Genomic DNA, 16002 nt, shown 5'->3' with positions numbered 1-16002 from the left:
ACAGAGCTAGCCCTCCTGATCAGTTTCTCCAGCCTGGATGAGTCCTTCTTTGCTGTGCTGCTCCCCCAGCACACCACAGCATAGAGAAGTACTCCAGCAACCACCGACTGGTAAAACATCCTCAGGAGCTTCCTGCAGATGTTAAACAAGCTAACTTTTTTCCACTCGATAAAAGTTAACGTGAGTGTTCTCGGTGGTCAGGAACAAATGTAATCGCATGGCAGGATGCTGTAAAAGGACCAAACTTCAGCCAGGAGAACAACTGAGATAATCCATCCACAATACGAGGTTAGTCATTCATATACTGCTGCATGGGCTGGGCTGTAGTTACATCCTAAGGTTTTAAAAACTGAGCTTAAATAAATGATAAGATAAGATAAGATAAGATAAGATAACCTTTATTAGTCCCACACGTGGGAAATTTGTTTTGTCACAGCAGGAAGTGGACAGTGCAAAAGTTATGAGGCAAAAATTAGAATACAATAAGAATAAATACAGTACACAACTGTACAGAATAGAATAAAATAAAATACTATATACAGTAGAATAAAATAAAATAAATATACAATAAGATAAAAATAGAATACAAATACAAATACTATATACAACTGAGTAAAAATACAACGATGACAGAAAGGATTATTGCACTTAGTATTATTGCATATGTATGGATGTGTGTGCTTGATCAGTTAAAGTCTTTATTATGGAGTCTGACAGCAGTGGGGAGGAAAGACTTAAGATTAGCGGTAACAAAAGCCGAGGGAGGTCAACAGTGATCACTGACTTTTTAGGAGCTTTTTGAGATTAAATAGAAGAAAATACAAAACATTAAACATGTTAACAACACAAAAGCCATATTAAACACAGACTACTTTAGGCCCGGAAGTAGGATTCGTCACGTCATCACTGATACTCTGAGTTAGCGATCCAAGATGAGGCCCTGAAATTAAACAGTAGTAAAACTGTAAACTTGTAATCTTTACTGCCATCGTAGTGCAACTCACTGAATAAGCCATATACAGAGCACTGATCAGGCTCAGTCCATGAATGTGTTTTTAAGTGCAGAAAACGTTTATTATGCTGCATTGTAGTGATGCCTGAATGGCTCTAGCTTGCTAAGAACGAAAACAAATCCTGTTTTCTTTCCATCACTTACCTTGGCATCATCATTAATAAAAACCAGTCCTCTAGATGTTCACTTAATTTTATTCCAATTTTGCATAAAACACAAGATAAACTAAATACTTGTCTCCAGAGTTTTATCACCAGAGCGGAGGGATTATCTCGATGGAGCTTTGTCTCTTGATGTAAATAAAGAAACCCTGGTGGATATTGACAGACTCCTTTATAACTTTGTATGGAAGAATAGAATAGATTATACTAAGAGATCAGTTGTATCAAACTCAAACCAACATGGTTCCGTAAACTTGACTTTTCTACAATAAACAGTGTGTTTAAAATAAACTGGATCAAGAAATTTCTCAGGAACACAACATCAAGTTGGTGAAAACAATGGTGGTGTTGACCTTGTTTTACTTTGTAACTACAACATTTATAAAATCTCCTTAAAACTGTCCTAATTTAATAAACAGAAACAGAAACAGTTGCTGCTTTATAAACACAACTTTTCTCCACACAGATATGATATTTGGAACAACAGAGACATTTTATACAAACACAAGTCTTTATTTTTAGGCGACTGGTTTATTCATGGGATTCGTCTTGTTTTGCAACGTCTTAATCCAAATTTAGGTTTCATTTCTTACTCTGAATTTTTGAGTGTATATGGTCTTCCTGTTCCACCAAAGGAATATGCCATAGTGTTTGATGCTATCCCTACTGGTGTTTTAAGACTGTACAGAAATTCTGTTGTTAATGATCTGACTCCTCTACAACTGGATCCTGCTGTTACCAGATCTGTTTTCACCTTAAAGAGGAAAAACAACCGTGACATATGAACTCTTTTTCAGAAAGACAGAACTGGTGTCCCAGTGGCCGTAAAGCAAACATCTTTTAAAATCATTCATCATTTTTACCCCACCCGAACTTTTCTTGTATAATATAAAAAAGACTGATGTCCAGTGTTCATTTTGTAGCCGTCAGAAAGAAGATAGTTCACACTTATCTTTGTGCTGCTTATGCACTTCTCTTTTCTAACACGATTTTTGCACTTTTGTTGTTTCTTTTATCTATTCTGACTTCTCTCTGTGTTATGAAAAAATATTATCTGGCTTTTCTGATTACCCTATCAATAGGCAAAACGAATTTTATTTCATTAATTTACTCATTTTACTGGTTAAATTTCAAAGACATGAATCCAAATTTTCTAACGCAAAACCGTCTTTTCAATGCTTTATGAATGAAACCAGACAATATTTTAAAACTATACAACAGTCCCATAATATAAAAGCAATTCTTCTGCTGATTCAACCCCAGCCTGCGTTTTTAACCCCCCGACATTGAATTCTGTAATGTTTGAAGTGCGTTCAACGAGAAAAAAGATCCCGCAGTAACTTCCGGGTCACGTCTTTCAACATCCTATCAAAGCGTCGTGACGCTGTGGGCATACGTACAGCACGCGCTGAGCACAACTGCTTGTGCAACTGTCCTGCACGTTGACATTGAAACGCTCCGAGAGACCGCCGCGCTGCTGTCGTCTCTCACAGGTCAGTGATTTAACCTGCTGTTCATTATGTGACGAAACTACAGCTGAATATGTTCGTAATACGCTGTTTGAATTAAGTCCACACATCCGCTAACAGTGGCTGCTGGGTAACGTTAGGGCCACAACCATACCTGCTGTGTTTTTACTCTGTGTTGTTGTTAAGTCTTATTTGAAAAGCCGAATAACTCGAACACGAGAGCGGCGTGGAAGTGGGCTGTAACATGATGCTAGTGATATTAGGATAACCGGGCGGAGGCTAGTTTTGACCCGGTTAGTTGCACTACAGCTAAACCTGAGGTTACCGAGGGCGACATCAGTCAGAGTTAGCGATATAACGACAGTATTAAATAAACACACGACCTACACAGCCCACTGATCACAGCATTAGCCCAGCTGTGTTACGGCTGAGTGTCCACAGATGATCTTTGCCTTTTTCGTGTTTAAATCCTAATGTCCTGGGTGTATTTGTTCCCCTGTCAGACAGGCTAACATGGGATCCTCCTGGTCCACAGCAGAGCCCTCTGTAGTCAAAGCTGAGGCTATGAAGACCGTCTCTGCTCAGCGCTGCCCAGTGCAGGAGGAAGCTCAGCCTGTCAGAGGTACTGTAGTTTCATTACAGTCAGGATGTCATAGCGTGAAATGCTGGGCCGAATTTCTTCTTCCAAATTCTCCTTTGTAAGTGCAAGGTGAAGATGGCATGCGATTTGTGAAACAGATATTTTTTATTGCTACTAACTGCACATTTATAAAATACTCTGACGAATGTCGACAAGCCAGGAATGGAAAATCTGATAATCACTCTAAAGAGGCATCAGTGGCTGTTAATATGTAAAAACAAATACTCAAAAAACTGTCTGAATACAGTGAAATCCATATCGACAAGCTGCTGTAAGCCAAGCTGTGGCAGAGCAGCTAGCATCAGGCTGAATGCTTAGAAAGCAGAGAAGTTGCAACAAAACAGTGAATAAATGGAGCGATCTTTCCTGCACAGACTCCAGAGCTCAGTGGGGGGTTCGTGGAAAGTGAATTTCTTCCATTGTATGAGGAAGATAACAGGTTTATCATAAATGTTAGTATATTGTGACACCCTTAACTCGAGCAATTAAGAAAAGAAACGGCTTGTGTCAGAGAGAAGGTCCTGTGCACACAGATAGTGTTTTACTCCCACAGAAAACTGCATTTCATGGTATTACATAGGTCATTAGCTCTCATTCTTCACTGTTATCATAAACTGTACAAGTTTTACTGAATGATGTTGAATTATATCTTGACTGTGGTTGTGTATTTGTGTTTTTCTTAGCATCTCCGCCTTCACAATGTCCCATGCATCAAGCTCAGGCTGAAAAAGGTAGGGACTTCAGTCTAAAGGATAGCCTGTGGCTTGCCTGCACTGCAACACATTTCTATGTTCAGATGGTTGTTTTAATGAAATGATCAAACCTGTGGCTCGCACGTGTTCTCCTGCAGGTCCGGCCCACCAGGATCAGGCGTACAACTTTGTGGAGTGTCCCATGAGAGCTGCAGCAGTCACGAAGGGCGACATCGATCCAGCAAATATGGTACCTGTGCAGCTTGGAGCAAAGAGGCTTTATTTTAGAAGTAACTTTTATGTTTTAAGCTACGGTTGCCTGATCCTTAATTCGTTTTAGTTCTGATACACTGGCCTCGTTTGCTGCCACGCACTGTTGTTGTCTGCATTGGCTCTAGTTTGTGTGCTCGTGTATTCAGCCAGCTGACAACAACATGTTAGTGTTACTTCCCAACAACACCAAGCACAACAAAAGAGAAGCAGCTTTGTTATGCAAGCTTTTCAGTTGTTTCAACACTTGACCACAGGTATGGAACACATGTATGCTGCACTGACCATGTTCTCTCCTGGAGGACTTATGGCTGTCATGCCTGACATCTTTTCTATGTTTTAAGGTCATGGCTCAGACTATAATTTATCTTTTTCCACACGTGCAGATGCCTCCTCCCAACCAAACGCCAGCTCCAGACCAGCCCTTTGAACTCTCTATCAGAAGAGAGGAGTCCACTATCCCACGTCACGACACAGAGAAGAACTGGGTGTACCCGTCGGAGCAGATGTTCTGGAACGCCATGCTGAGGAAGGGGTCAGTTGGCTGGTGTTAAGACTACTTCAGGCTACCATATTGGAAACTATGAACTTCTATTTAGTGTCTCATTGAACCTCAAAGTCAGTGTTTTTAAAAATGCTTGGATTTCACATATCGGTAGCTTTAATTATTGCAGTAGCACAGTGATGGAGAAATATCTGCTAAAGACACTGTTTCCTTTGTTCGATCCTGTGCTGCAGGTGGCGCTGGCGAGATGATGACCTCAGCAAAGGTGACATGACCAACATCATTAAAATCCACAATCAGAACAATGAGCAGGCCTGGCAAGAGATCCTGAAGTGGGAGGCTCTGCATGCTCGGTGAGTGCGTACGATCGTTTGCAGCGAGCTGCCTGTTGGTCAGAGAATTGAGCCTTAACTGATGAACATTTACCTCGTATAGTGAATGTCCATGTGGACCAACTCTGAGGAGATTCGGTGGGAAGGCTAAAGAGTACTCCCCCAGGGCCCGCCTCCGACACTGGATGGGGTGAGAATGAAACATCCTGATGCACATTTAATAATTTTGGCTGTGTTATGTTTCTCGTTTGGGTCTGCATTGCCAGCTGCTGGTCCGCTATAATGAAATCAGGGAAATGCGGACATGCCGCGCAAAGCAACCCATGCAGCGGTCCATTAAAACATGATGCATGTAAACCTCATGTTGGGGAAGATCCTGGTGACTAATTGAGTTTGTCTCTCTGCAGCTACGAGCTGCCATTTGACCGTCACGACTGGATCGTTGACCGCTGTGGGAAGGAGGTGCGCTACATCATTGACTATTATGATGGAGAAATCAACAAAGACACCTACCAGTTCTCCACCCTGGACGTGCGACCTGCTTTTGACTCTTTAGAAGCTGTGTGGGACCGTATGAAGGTGGCCTGGTGGCGCTGGACTTCCTGAAGGACTCTGGCTCATATTTGAGTCGCAAATTTTCAAAAACTGTTGTTACCCATTTCTGCTCTTTGTAACTTGTGTGATGCTGAAAAAAGAAACGAATCAGACCTCGTAAAAGATGATTGGATGTAGAAGAGTTTGTCCAACAGGTCATACAAGACCCTGTGTGTCTATGAAATCTATTGACTTGCGCTTAAATTTAACTGCTTGCTTGCTTACAGCTACCTGACTCTAGGTAATTTGAACCTCATCTAGCAACAGAAAGTTTAAATGTTTATTTTTCTCAGTTGGGACATTGAGACAAGCTTTAAAACCTGCCAATATTCCTTTATTGGCTAATGGTCATAAACCAGAAATCTAGGAAAGTTCATATGTTGTGTTTTAATAAATCACCTTTTCTGTGTTTTGTTTGTAAACACTGCGTATTTAATTAAACCATTTTTATGGGCCAGAGAGGTTAAACTACCTGTCCAGAATGAATTCAGTCCCCTCCTGTGAACTGGCAGGACCTGGTGTTTGAAACCAGGGTATTAGCAGCTGGTCCTGTGGGTTGTGGTGTGGAGGTCTCAGAGAAAAGGCCATGAAGCAAGCCTAATGAGCTACACTGAACCTAAAGCTGGAGATTTCAGTGACATGGACATGGTTGACTGATGTCCTGTAATCATTATGACGCTATAATTTGAGATCCAATAAATAAAATAAGTTTTTGTACAAAGTATCGGATCAGTATCGTCGATACCACCCTGAATATTACTTGGTATCAGATCGGAAAGAAATTCAGTGGTATCGCACATCACTACCACTGATTTAAGAACACAGTTGTGTGAAAGAAGCAAAAACTTCACTGCATACTCGGCTGTGGATGAAAGTACAGACATGATGGACACTGCACAGCTGACCATCTTCATCCGTGGAGAGGAAATATTGAACATTAAATAGATGCACAACGACAGGAAAAGACATTTTTTTAAAATGTATGTCAAAGTGTAACCGACATGAAACTGCTCTGGTTAAGGCACTACGCCGACACGAAGATGAGAAACGTAACAATGATAAACACACGCTTGATGGAACTGTTTATAAAAAGCTATAACTCAGAAACTATTGATATAATTGTATCATGTCTCTATAAGGGTCTAATGGATTTGAAACCACATTCGACTTCATATATTAGAACAAAATGGGAGAAGGAAGGAGGGATAAAAATATTAGAGGAAGAATGGACGGCAATATGGAGATATCAGTGGATGTGTACCAGCTCACGAAAGTGGAGGGAATTCGGCTGGAAGTGCCTAATTAGATACTGTATAACACCTTCTCAGAAGTCTCATTATGATGATAACCCCCCTGCTTGTTGGAGGAACTGTGGAAATCAAAGTGCAAATCACTACCACATTTTCTGGGACTGCTCTATCTTGAGGGATTATTGGAGAGAAATACATAATGCCTTACAGGATATCTTTAAATGCGAAATACCCCTCGAGAGTAAGACTATGTTCTTTGGATATATACCTCAGGAATGGCCTAAATATGATAAACATTTAGTAAATATTCTACTGGTGGCCTGTAAAAAGAGTATCACCAGAAAATGGTTATCCCCGGAGAGCCCAAACATAAGTACATGGATGGAAATCTATAACATGGAAAAGATAACAGCTTCTGTTAACCACAAGCTGGAGAAATTTACATCATACTGGGAAAACTGGGTCAAATATATCACGCCTCATAGGCCAGATTTATTTTTACAAACCAATAACTGTGATGTATGAGAGCATATATTTATAGGATCACCCCCTACCAACACATCCGTTTTTGTTTGTTTTTTTGTTTTGTTTTGTTTGTAGGTTTGTTGGTTTTGTTTGTTTTCTTATTTTGGATTATGTGATTGTTTCAATTGCTTCTATAGTTGTAAATATTCTCTCTTTATGACTCGGATGTAAATTAAAATACTATTTCGGTATCTAAGGCAGATAACCTAAGCAAGAAGTATGCTTACATGATGTACAGACTGATGCATATATACCAACAAGACAGTGTACATCACTGTGACAACAGCGTTTGTTTTCATTCAAAGGCTTTATGGTTTTTCCTATAATACCTGGTGGGTCGGTCTCTAGTCGGGACGATTTTTTGTCCCAGTGCAGCCCTGGGTGCGATCCACCGGTGGTGATACTTTGTGAGTTCATGATTTAACAATCAGCTCTCATATACTCAGGCCTGAAAAATTGAAATTGAAAGTGCTATGAAATATTCTTACTGGGAACAGTTGTAAAGTGTGCTTCTCCAGGATTATAATGGGCTTTGGAGAAGTTCACTTCTATTGGACACTGACCACATGAGATGGTAAGTCCTGAGTCTAAAAGGATTGCACCGAGTCAATCCAGTCCAAAATCATAAAGAATTGTTGATGACGTCATCTTGCTGATGATGGATACTCGAATAAGGCAAGGCAAGTTTATTTATATAGCACAATTCAACAACAAGGTGATTCAAAGTAAGTAAGTTGCGCATGAGACTCCACTGTCAGCAATATCTGGCATGGATGTGTGTGAATGAATGTGTGTGACTGGACTGTGATGGACTGACGATGTGGACTAAAAGTTTTGACTGACTTGATACTGAGACAAAGACTGCACCAACCTTAGGATTAGTAAATGTCGACAAACAATTCACCCAGCCTGTAAGAGAAGGGTGGATGTTTTGTTTTGTTTTATTTTTGCAGGAGCGGGAGCATAAGAGAGGTTTATTGTTTTACTTTTAACTACAACTCGTTTGTGCTTCTATATCTTTTCCCTTCTGGTCTGTTTGTCTTTTGGTAAATGGACTGACTCTATAGCACTTTTCAACTCTCCCAGAGCACTCAAAGCACTTTATAAAACATGCCACACACTATGCTTTAATTGCTTTATAAGCATCCTCACACACATTCATCGGAGAGCAACCTGGCATTAGTGTCTCGCCCATGAATACTTGGCACACAGACTGGGGCAGCCAGAGAGCGAACCACCAGCCTTCTGATTATTCTCCCTCTTGAGCTACAGCCATATTTGGTGTTATTGTGACATTTTTAATTTTCAAGTGCTTTATAAATGAAGTAGTGATGGGCAAATGAAGTTTGGGTTGAAAACAGGTTAATTACTCAAAGCTTTTCAACCCAGTCCTCTTTAGTGACATCTGGTGGCCAAAAATATGAAGCACAGCTTAAATCTACAACTTTAAAATAAAGTGCTTTGTTGTGATTGGCCACAGGAGAGAGCTGAGTTGGCAGCCTCTGTTTAATATCAGTGATAATTCTGTGTGACACCAGGCTACCACTGTGGTGCATTGAACATGTAGTTTTTTTGGGTGGTTTTATTTTATTTATTTTTTTAATGTCTATTTGATTAATACATTTTGAGGAATAAACCTTCCTTGTTTAAACATCTGACATGGTGTGGTTTCTCTTCGATGTGACTTCTTGAGATTTGTAAACATAATGGATGAAAAATACATTTTATATAATAATATGCAACAGTCTTACAAAAGGCTGGGAGCATGCTTGTGCTGTAAGTCCCTACATTCATGTGATTATGTAAGTAACCAGTTGACAGGTACATTTATATATAATATATTATAATGAATACAATAATATTACATAGACAAAGAGCTGTTTTGTGCAGAATAAGAGACAAGCAGGTACCTTCAGAGGAATGGGAAGTCCTCGTCAGCATTCATGTCTTTCCACACAAAGTGGGGAGAGAGATTATGTTAAGGATTACATTTAGATGGACTTCTTTAAACACCACTGGACCATCTGTGTCCCATTGAGTGTGTGTGTGTGCATGTAGTTGTGTTCACTTTGTCACTAAATGGACGGTGTGTACTCCACACAGAAATTCTTACATCAGTGTGCAATAACCTGTGCACACACACGAGAGATTCCCCTGCATGTTTGTGTGTGTCTAATTTCTCTGTGGAAACATGTTGCAGGAGCATAGGTAAGTTTTGCATAAACACATCTCAGTGGAGCTTTAAAGCAACGCAGACTTTGTGCTGGCAGTCTATTAAAAATGTTAAACTCTTTAGTTTTTATTTCTCGAACATGTTTAAAACCTCAACAGGTTTGCATCGTCTGACATCAGAGAGCAAGACCAAGGTATCTCTGACAAAGGGACAAAAATAGACTTATTAATGATTTCACTGCAGGTTTCATATTATGTAAAACCATCCACTGGTATGATTTGGACCCTTTGGTGTTCTGATTTTGTCTTCTACTCGACAGTCCTGTTTTAGAGGTTATTGATGAAACATTTATATCCTGATGAGAACGGTCTCTTCTACGATGATAATGTTCTCAATCGCAGGAGGCGAGTACTCAGTAAATGGTTTGATGAGGATGAAAATAAACTCAGTTTTTACCATGAACTTCCTTCTAGAAGCAAGTTTTACCAAAGTTATTGTTTTTATAGATTGTGAGAGATCCCTAATAAACCCTGTCTTACTTGGTTTAAATCACTAGACTCCAACATTTTGAAATGTTAAGGTGTTGTTGGATGCTTGTCTTATGTCTTTTTTATCCTCCCCTACCTCAGATAACACATCACTCACTCATGTAGGGTTGTGAGGGAGGGTTATGGGTCACGTAGGTCACAGTGGGTTGGGACATTCATGTGTGCTGAACCATGTGGGACATGGTCATGGAGGGGATGGGTGCCCCTCTCTCTGGGATACTGCTCCTTGTTGGTTTGGGGTGGCTTGGACCTTTTCCGTGCTGGCGGGGGCAGTTCTTTGGCGCGTGGGGCCCTGGGACCCTGTTCTTAGCTCATACCTGGGTTGCCAGACTCTAGCGGCGCGCAACCACATTTTCAAGTACATTTCATGACAAAGGCACATACACAGGCACACACACTCTCTCTCTGTCTAACACACACACACCACAAGAAGTATGCTGATCTGTGCATTTTTCATATTTCAGTTTGTGTTTTAGGTGCTGTAGTTTGTTTTTTTATTAGTTGTTCAAACATAAGTAGGTACGAACAAGATATAAAACACAGCAAAGTGACAACAGTCGGCTAGGTAGCGTTGCACAGCAGTGACGTCAGGCCAAGGGCTTATGTGGAGTGGTTACACTGGCAGAGGTATTTGCTTATGTGCCTTCAAGCACACATGAACTTTAGTGACATACTGTAGGATCCAGTTTTTGTGTTGTTACCTTATGTGTGCCGCTAAGGGTCACTTTTTGTGCTTTTACAGTATGGTATGTTTTATGGTACGGTGTTCAAGGTAGACACACACAAGTCAGGTGTTGCTGGTTGGAAGGAATGAGCTGTTTGTGATTCATGGTAAATGACGTTAAGATAAGATAACCTTTATTAGTCCCACATGTGGGAAATTTTTTTTGTTACGGCAGTGGACAGTGCAAAGCTACATAGAAAAATTAGAAACAACAAAAACAAAACAAAAAAACAAGACAAAAAACACTGGAATAAGATATCAATAAGATACTGCACACAATATAATAAAATACTATATACAATCAAATCAAATAGAATAAAATACAATACAAATGCTATATACAATATGGGTACAATACAATGATGCCAGAAAAGAGTATTACAGGGAGTGCAGAATTATTAGGCAAATGAGTGTTTTGTCCACATCATCCTCTTCATGCATGTTGTCTTACTCCAAGCTGTATAGGCTCGAAAGCCTACTACGAATTAAGCATATTAGGTGATGTGCATCTCTGTAATGAGAAGGAGTGTGGTCTAATGACATCAACACCCTATATCAGGTGGGCATAATTATTAGGCAACGTCCTTTCCTTTGGCAAAATGGGTCAAAAGAAGGACTTGACAGGCTCAGAAAAGTCAAAAATAGTGAGATATCTTGCAGAGGGATGCAGCAGTCTCAAAATTGCAAAGCTTCTGAAGCGTGATCATCGAACAATCAAGTGTTTCATTCAAAATAGTCAACATGGTCGCAAGAAGCGTGTGGAAAACCCAAGGCGCAAAATAACTGCCCATGAACTGAGAAAAGTCAAGCGTGCAGCTGCCAAGATGCCACTTGCCACCAGTTTGGCCATATTTCAGAGCTGCAACATCACTGGGGTGCCCAAAAGCACAAGGTGTGCAATACTCAGAGACATGGCCAAGGTAAGAAAGGCAGAAAGACGACCACCACTGAACAAGACACGCAAGCTGAAACGTCAAGACTGGGCCAAGAAATATCTCAAGACTGGTTTTTCTAAGGTTTTATGGACTGATGAAATGAGAGTGAGTCTTGATGGGCCAGATGGATGGGCCCGTGGCTGGATTGGTAAAGGGCAGAGAGCTCCAGTCCCACTCAGACGCCAGCAAGGTGGAGGTGGAGTACTGGTTTGGGCTGGTATCATCAAAGATGAGCTTGTGGGGCCTTTTCGGGTTGAGGATGGAGTCAAGCTCAACTCCCAGTCCTACTGCCAGTTTCTGGAAGACACCTTCTTCAAGCAGTGGTACAGGAAGAAGTCTGCATCCTTCAAGAAAACATGATTTTCATGCAGGACAATGCTCCATCACACGCGTCCAAGTACTCCACAGCGTGGCTGGCAAGAAAGGGTATAAAAGAAGAGAAACTAATGACATGGCCTCCTTGTTCACCTGATCTGAACCACATTGAGAACCTGTGGTCCATCATCAAATGTGAGATTTACAAGGAGGGAAAACAGTACACCTCTCTGAACAGTGTCTGGGAGGCTGTGGTTGCTGCTGCACGCAATGTTGATGGTGAACAGATCAAAACACTGACAGGATCCATGGATGGCAGGCTTTTGAGTGTCCTTGCAAAGAAAGGTGGCTATATTGGTCGCTGATTTGTTTTTGTTTTGTTTTTGAATGTCAGAAATGTATATTTGTGAATGTGGAGATGTTATATTGGTGTCACTGGTAAAAATAAATAATTGAAATGGGTATATATTTGTTTTTTGTTAAGTTGCCTAATAATTATGCACAGTAATAGTCACCTGCACACAGATATCCCCCTAAAATAGCTAAAACTAAAAACAAACTAAAAACTACTTCCAAAAACATTCAGCTTTGATATTAATGAGTTTTTTGGGTTCATTGAGAACATGGTTGTTGTTCAATAATAAAATTATCCCTCAAAAATACAACTTGCCTGATAATTCTGCACTCCCTGTAAACTTAGTGTTATTGCTATTGCACATGTGTGGATGTGTGTGTTTGATCAGTTGGAGTCTTTGTTGTAGAGTGTTACGTCCCCACATGAAAGCTAGGCAAAGAGGGTGGGGGACGGTAACAGTTGGATTCGGGTTGAAATGAAAAGAACACCAGGCAGAGGTATTTAACACAAAATATCTTTATTATAATCAATTGCCTCAATATTCATATAAACAGTAACAGCAAAAAGAGACAGCAATGCTGCTTTAATGATAAATCAGACAGGCCAACCCAAAGAGATGGTGACCACTTCAACAAAGAAAACAACTATAAGGCTTCAACAGAAAAAGACAGCAACGCCACTATTAGCAATAACTAGGCAGGCCAAACAAAATAATGGAGGCCACCAACACTTAAGGAAAACCACTGCTCAGTTAAGAGCTACTCACAAAGAGCCACGCACGGTGGGGCTGGTCACACACAGCAGGCCTTTTCCACACCTAGACCAGTATCACACACTGACCAGCACAGAGGAAAACCACCAGAAGCCTCTCCCACTGCTCCTACCACTCCACACCGTAGGCAGGACGATCACACACCTAGCACTCAACGCAGCGACACCAGAGAAAGCCACCCTCCCACATCCAGCCCATCCCCAGCTTATAGGGCTTTGGAGCGTGATGTCACGGGGGTAGGCGTGGAAAGGATTTTGGCCCGATCCGCCATTTTGGGGGTCTAAGTAAGGAGCGAAAGCATAGCCATGGTTCATACTTGCTGTGTGGTCGGCTGCAATGTTCGATCTTACGACCGGCACGGGAATAAGTTTCGATTGTCTTTTTATGCTTTCCCAACCTGGAAGCGACATGAAGGAGCTCATGTATCGGATGTTACCAAACGAAGGCGTCTAGCCTGGATAGCAGCCGTGAGACGAGCTGATATCAAGTTCTGTTACGTCTCCAGATATCAGTTGGTGTGCTCAAGACATTTTCATTCCGGTAAGTTCTAAATATGTTCACATCACACTTTATAGCTGAATAATATCATCGTCTCGGAAGTTATAGAAATTGCGATCAAACATAGAATGGAGTGACTTGATTGGTTGATGTAAAGACAATAAATGAAATGAGACAGGAAGGACACAAATTGGCGTTAATAATTTACCCGATTATCAATGTGTTAACTTGCATGTACTTTACAATTATGGGCATATAATATGTTAACGATATTTTAGCAGTTAAATGATAAATGTGTAAAATTAATTATGGTGGGGGGTGGAAAATGGCTATTTCACTCGATGCACTCCAGCTGACTTACTTTGACGACGTACTCAGAGTTTGGTGGCTTGAAAATAGCCAAATCTTGCACCCAGCCATTTGTAAATTGGATGTGCGCCTCCAGTGACTTGTAATTACGAAACTGGTTCGCTGTGTAAGCGCTTACTCCACAAACAAGATACGTGAAGATATCGGGGTAGGACAGTGGCGGTAAGTCGTCTGGGTCTTTACTCCACCGCCGTATTTCATATGGGTCCAGATTTGCGATGCACTCTATTTTTTTCTCAAGTAACGCTGCTTCGCCTCTGGACGCAATCGGTCTCTATACCGTCCGTTTTCTTTTGAGCTGCTTTTAAGCATGATTCTTGTCGTCGTCGTGTGTTTGTTTTGATTCGTAGACCCCGAAAATGGAGCTGTGCTCCCACAATGCATTGCGGCGTGACGTCAACTCCAAAGCCCTATATAACCTCAGAGAGGTGATTGCTGACTGGGCCCAGGTGGCAAACGAGGCCAATGAGCAGCAGCTGTGTACTGGGGAGAGAGAAGAGCAAGAGAGAGACAGAGGGGTGGAGCAAGAGAGGAGGAGGTGGAGAAAAACACCACGCCCACACAAGGGCAGTATCAGGAGGCCCAGCTAGGGCCGTAACATAGAGTCTGACAGCAGTGGGGAAGAAAGACCTGTGAAATCTCTCCGTCCCACACCGTGGGTGCCGCAGTCTCCCACTGAAGGAGCTGCTCAGTGCTGTCACAGTCTGCTGCATGGGATGGGAGATGTTGTCCAACAGGGATGACAGCTTAGCAACCGTTCTCCTGTCACTCACCACCTCCACTGGGTCCAGAGGGCATCCTAGAACAGAGCTGGCCCTTCGGATCAGCCTGTTCAGTCTCTTCCTGTCCCCAGCAGAGATGCTGCTGCCCCAGCAGACCACACCATAAAAGATAGCAGAAGCCACAACAGAGTCATAGAAGGTCTTCAGGAGTGGGCCCTCCACTCCAAACGACCTGAGTCTCCACAGCAGGTACAGCCTGCTCTGCCCTTGCCTGTAGAGGGCGTCTGAATTATGAGTCCAGTCCAGTTTATTGTTCAGATGAACACCAAGGTACCTGTAGCTGTTCACAGCCTCGATGTCCATACCTTGGATGTTCAGTGGTTGCAGTGGAGGATGTTTGTGCCTGTGGAAGTCTACCACCAGCTCCTTGGTTTTACTGGCATTGATCTGGAGGTAGTTCAGCTGGCACCAGTCCACAAAGTCTTGGGTCAGTTCTCTGTACTCCCTGTTGTCCCCATCAGTGATGAGGCCGACTATTGCAGAGTCGTCTGAGAACTTCTGCAGGAAGCACTGGGTGGAGCTGTGGGAGAAGTCTGCAGTGTAGATGGTGAAGAGGAACGGAGCCAGAACCGTTCCCTGTGGGGCCCCCGTACTGCAGACGACCCTGTCCGACACACAGCCCTGAGTCCTCACATACTGTGGTCGGTCGGTGAGGTAGTCCAGGATCCAGGTAGTGAGGTGATGGTCCACTCCAGAGTTCACCAGCTTGTCCTTCAGAACCGAGGGAAGAATAGTGTTGAAGGCACTGGAGAAATCAAAGAACATGATTCTCACAGTGCTTCCAGCGGTCTCCAGGTGAGCGAGGGAACGATGTAGGAGGTGAATGACGGCATCATCCGCTCCAATGCCAGGTTGGTAGGCAAACTGAAGTGGGTCCAGTGATGAGCTCACAAGGCGCCGAAGCTGAGCCAGGAACAGCCGCTCCAGGGTCTTCATCAGGTGGGATGTCAGAGCCACCGGCCTGTAGCTGTTGAGGTCCTTGGGGCGTGAAGTCTTTGGCACTGGTACAACACAGGAGGTTTTCCAGAGCTGTGGGACTCTCCCCAGCCTCAGGCTCAGGTTGAAGAGGTGCTCAATCACC

At 42.3% G+C, this 16002-nt stretch overlaps 1 protein-coding gene across 2 annotated transcripts; it reads left to right on the top strand.

Annotated features, from left to right (window-relative positions):
- Positions 1-2522: 2522 nt before the first annotated feature.
- On the top strand, positions 2523-6088 carry hccsb (holocytochrome c synthase b). Of its 2 annotated transcripts, none has more exons than XM_080864788.1 (8): positions 2523-2666; positions 3150-3264; positions 3966-4013; positions 4133-4224; positions 4631-4779; positions 4983-5102; positions 5185-5271; positions 5489-6088. In XM_080864788.1, the coding sequence occupies exons 2-8, from the start codon at positions 3156-3158 to the stop codon at positions 5685-5687; spliced, it is 804 nt and encodes a 267-aa protein (XP_080720914.1). In that variant the 5' UTR covers positions 2523-2666; positions 3150-3155; the 3' UTR covers positions 5688-6088. The 2 variants fall into 2 exon arrangements, with proteins under 2 accessions (XP_080720914.1, XP_080720915.1); XM_080864789.1 differs by having other exon boundaries at positions 2526-2666; positions 3146-3264.
- The last annotated feature ends 9914 nt before the right edge of the window (positions 6089-16002 follow it).

Source organism: Rhamphochromis sp. 'chilingali', assembly GCF_963969265.1.
Source record: "Rhamphochromis sp. 'chilingali' genome assembly, chromosome: 18".
Lineage (NCBI taxonomy): Eukaryota > Metazoa > Chordata > Actinopteri > Cichliformes > Cichlidae > Rhamphochromis > Rhamphochromis sp. 'chilingali'.
The sequence above is the reverse complement of the archived record's forward strand: the minus strand, read 5'-3'. Positions and strand labels throughout refer to the sequence as shown.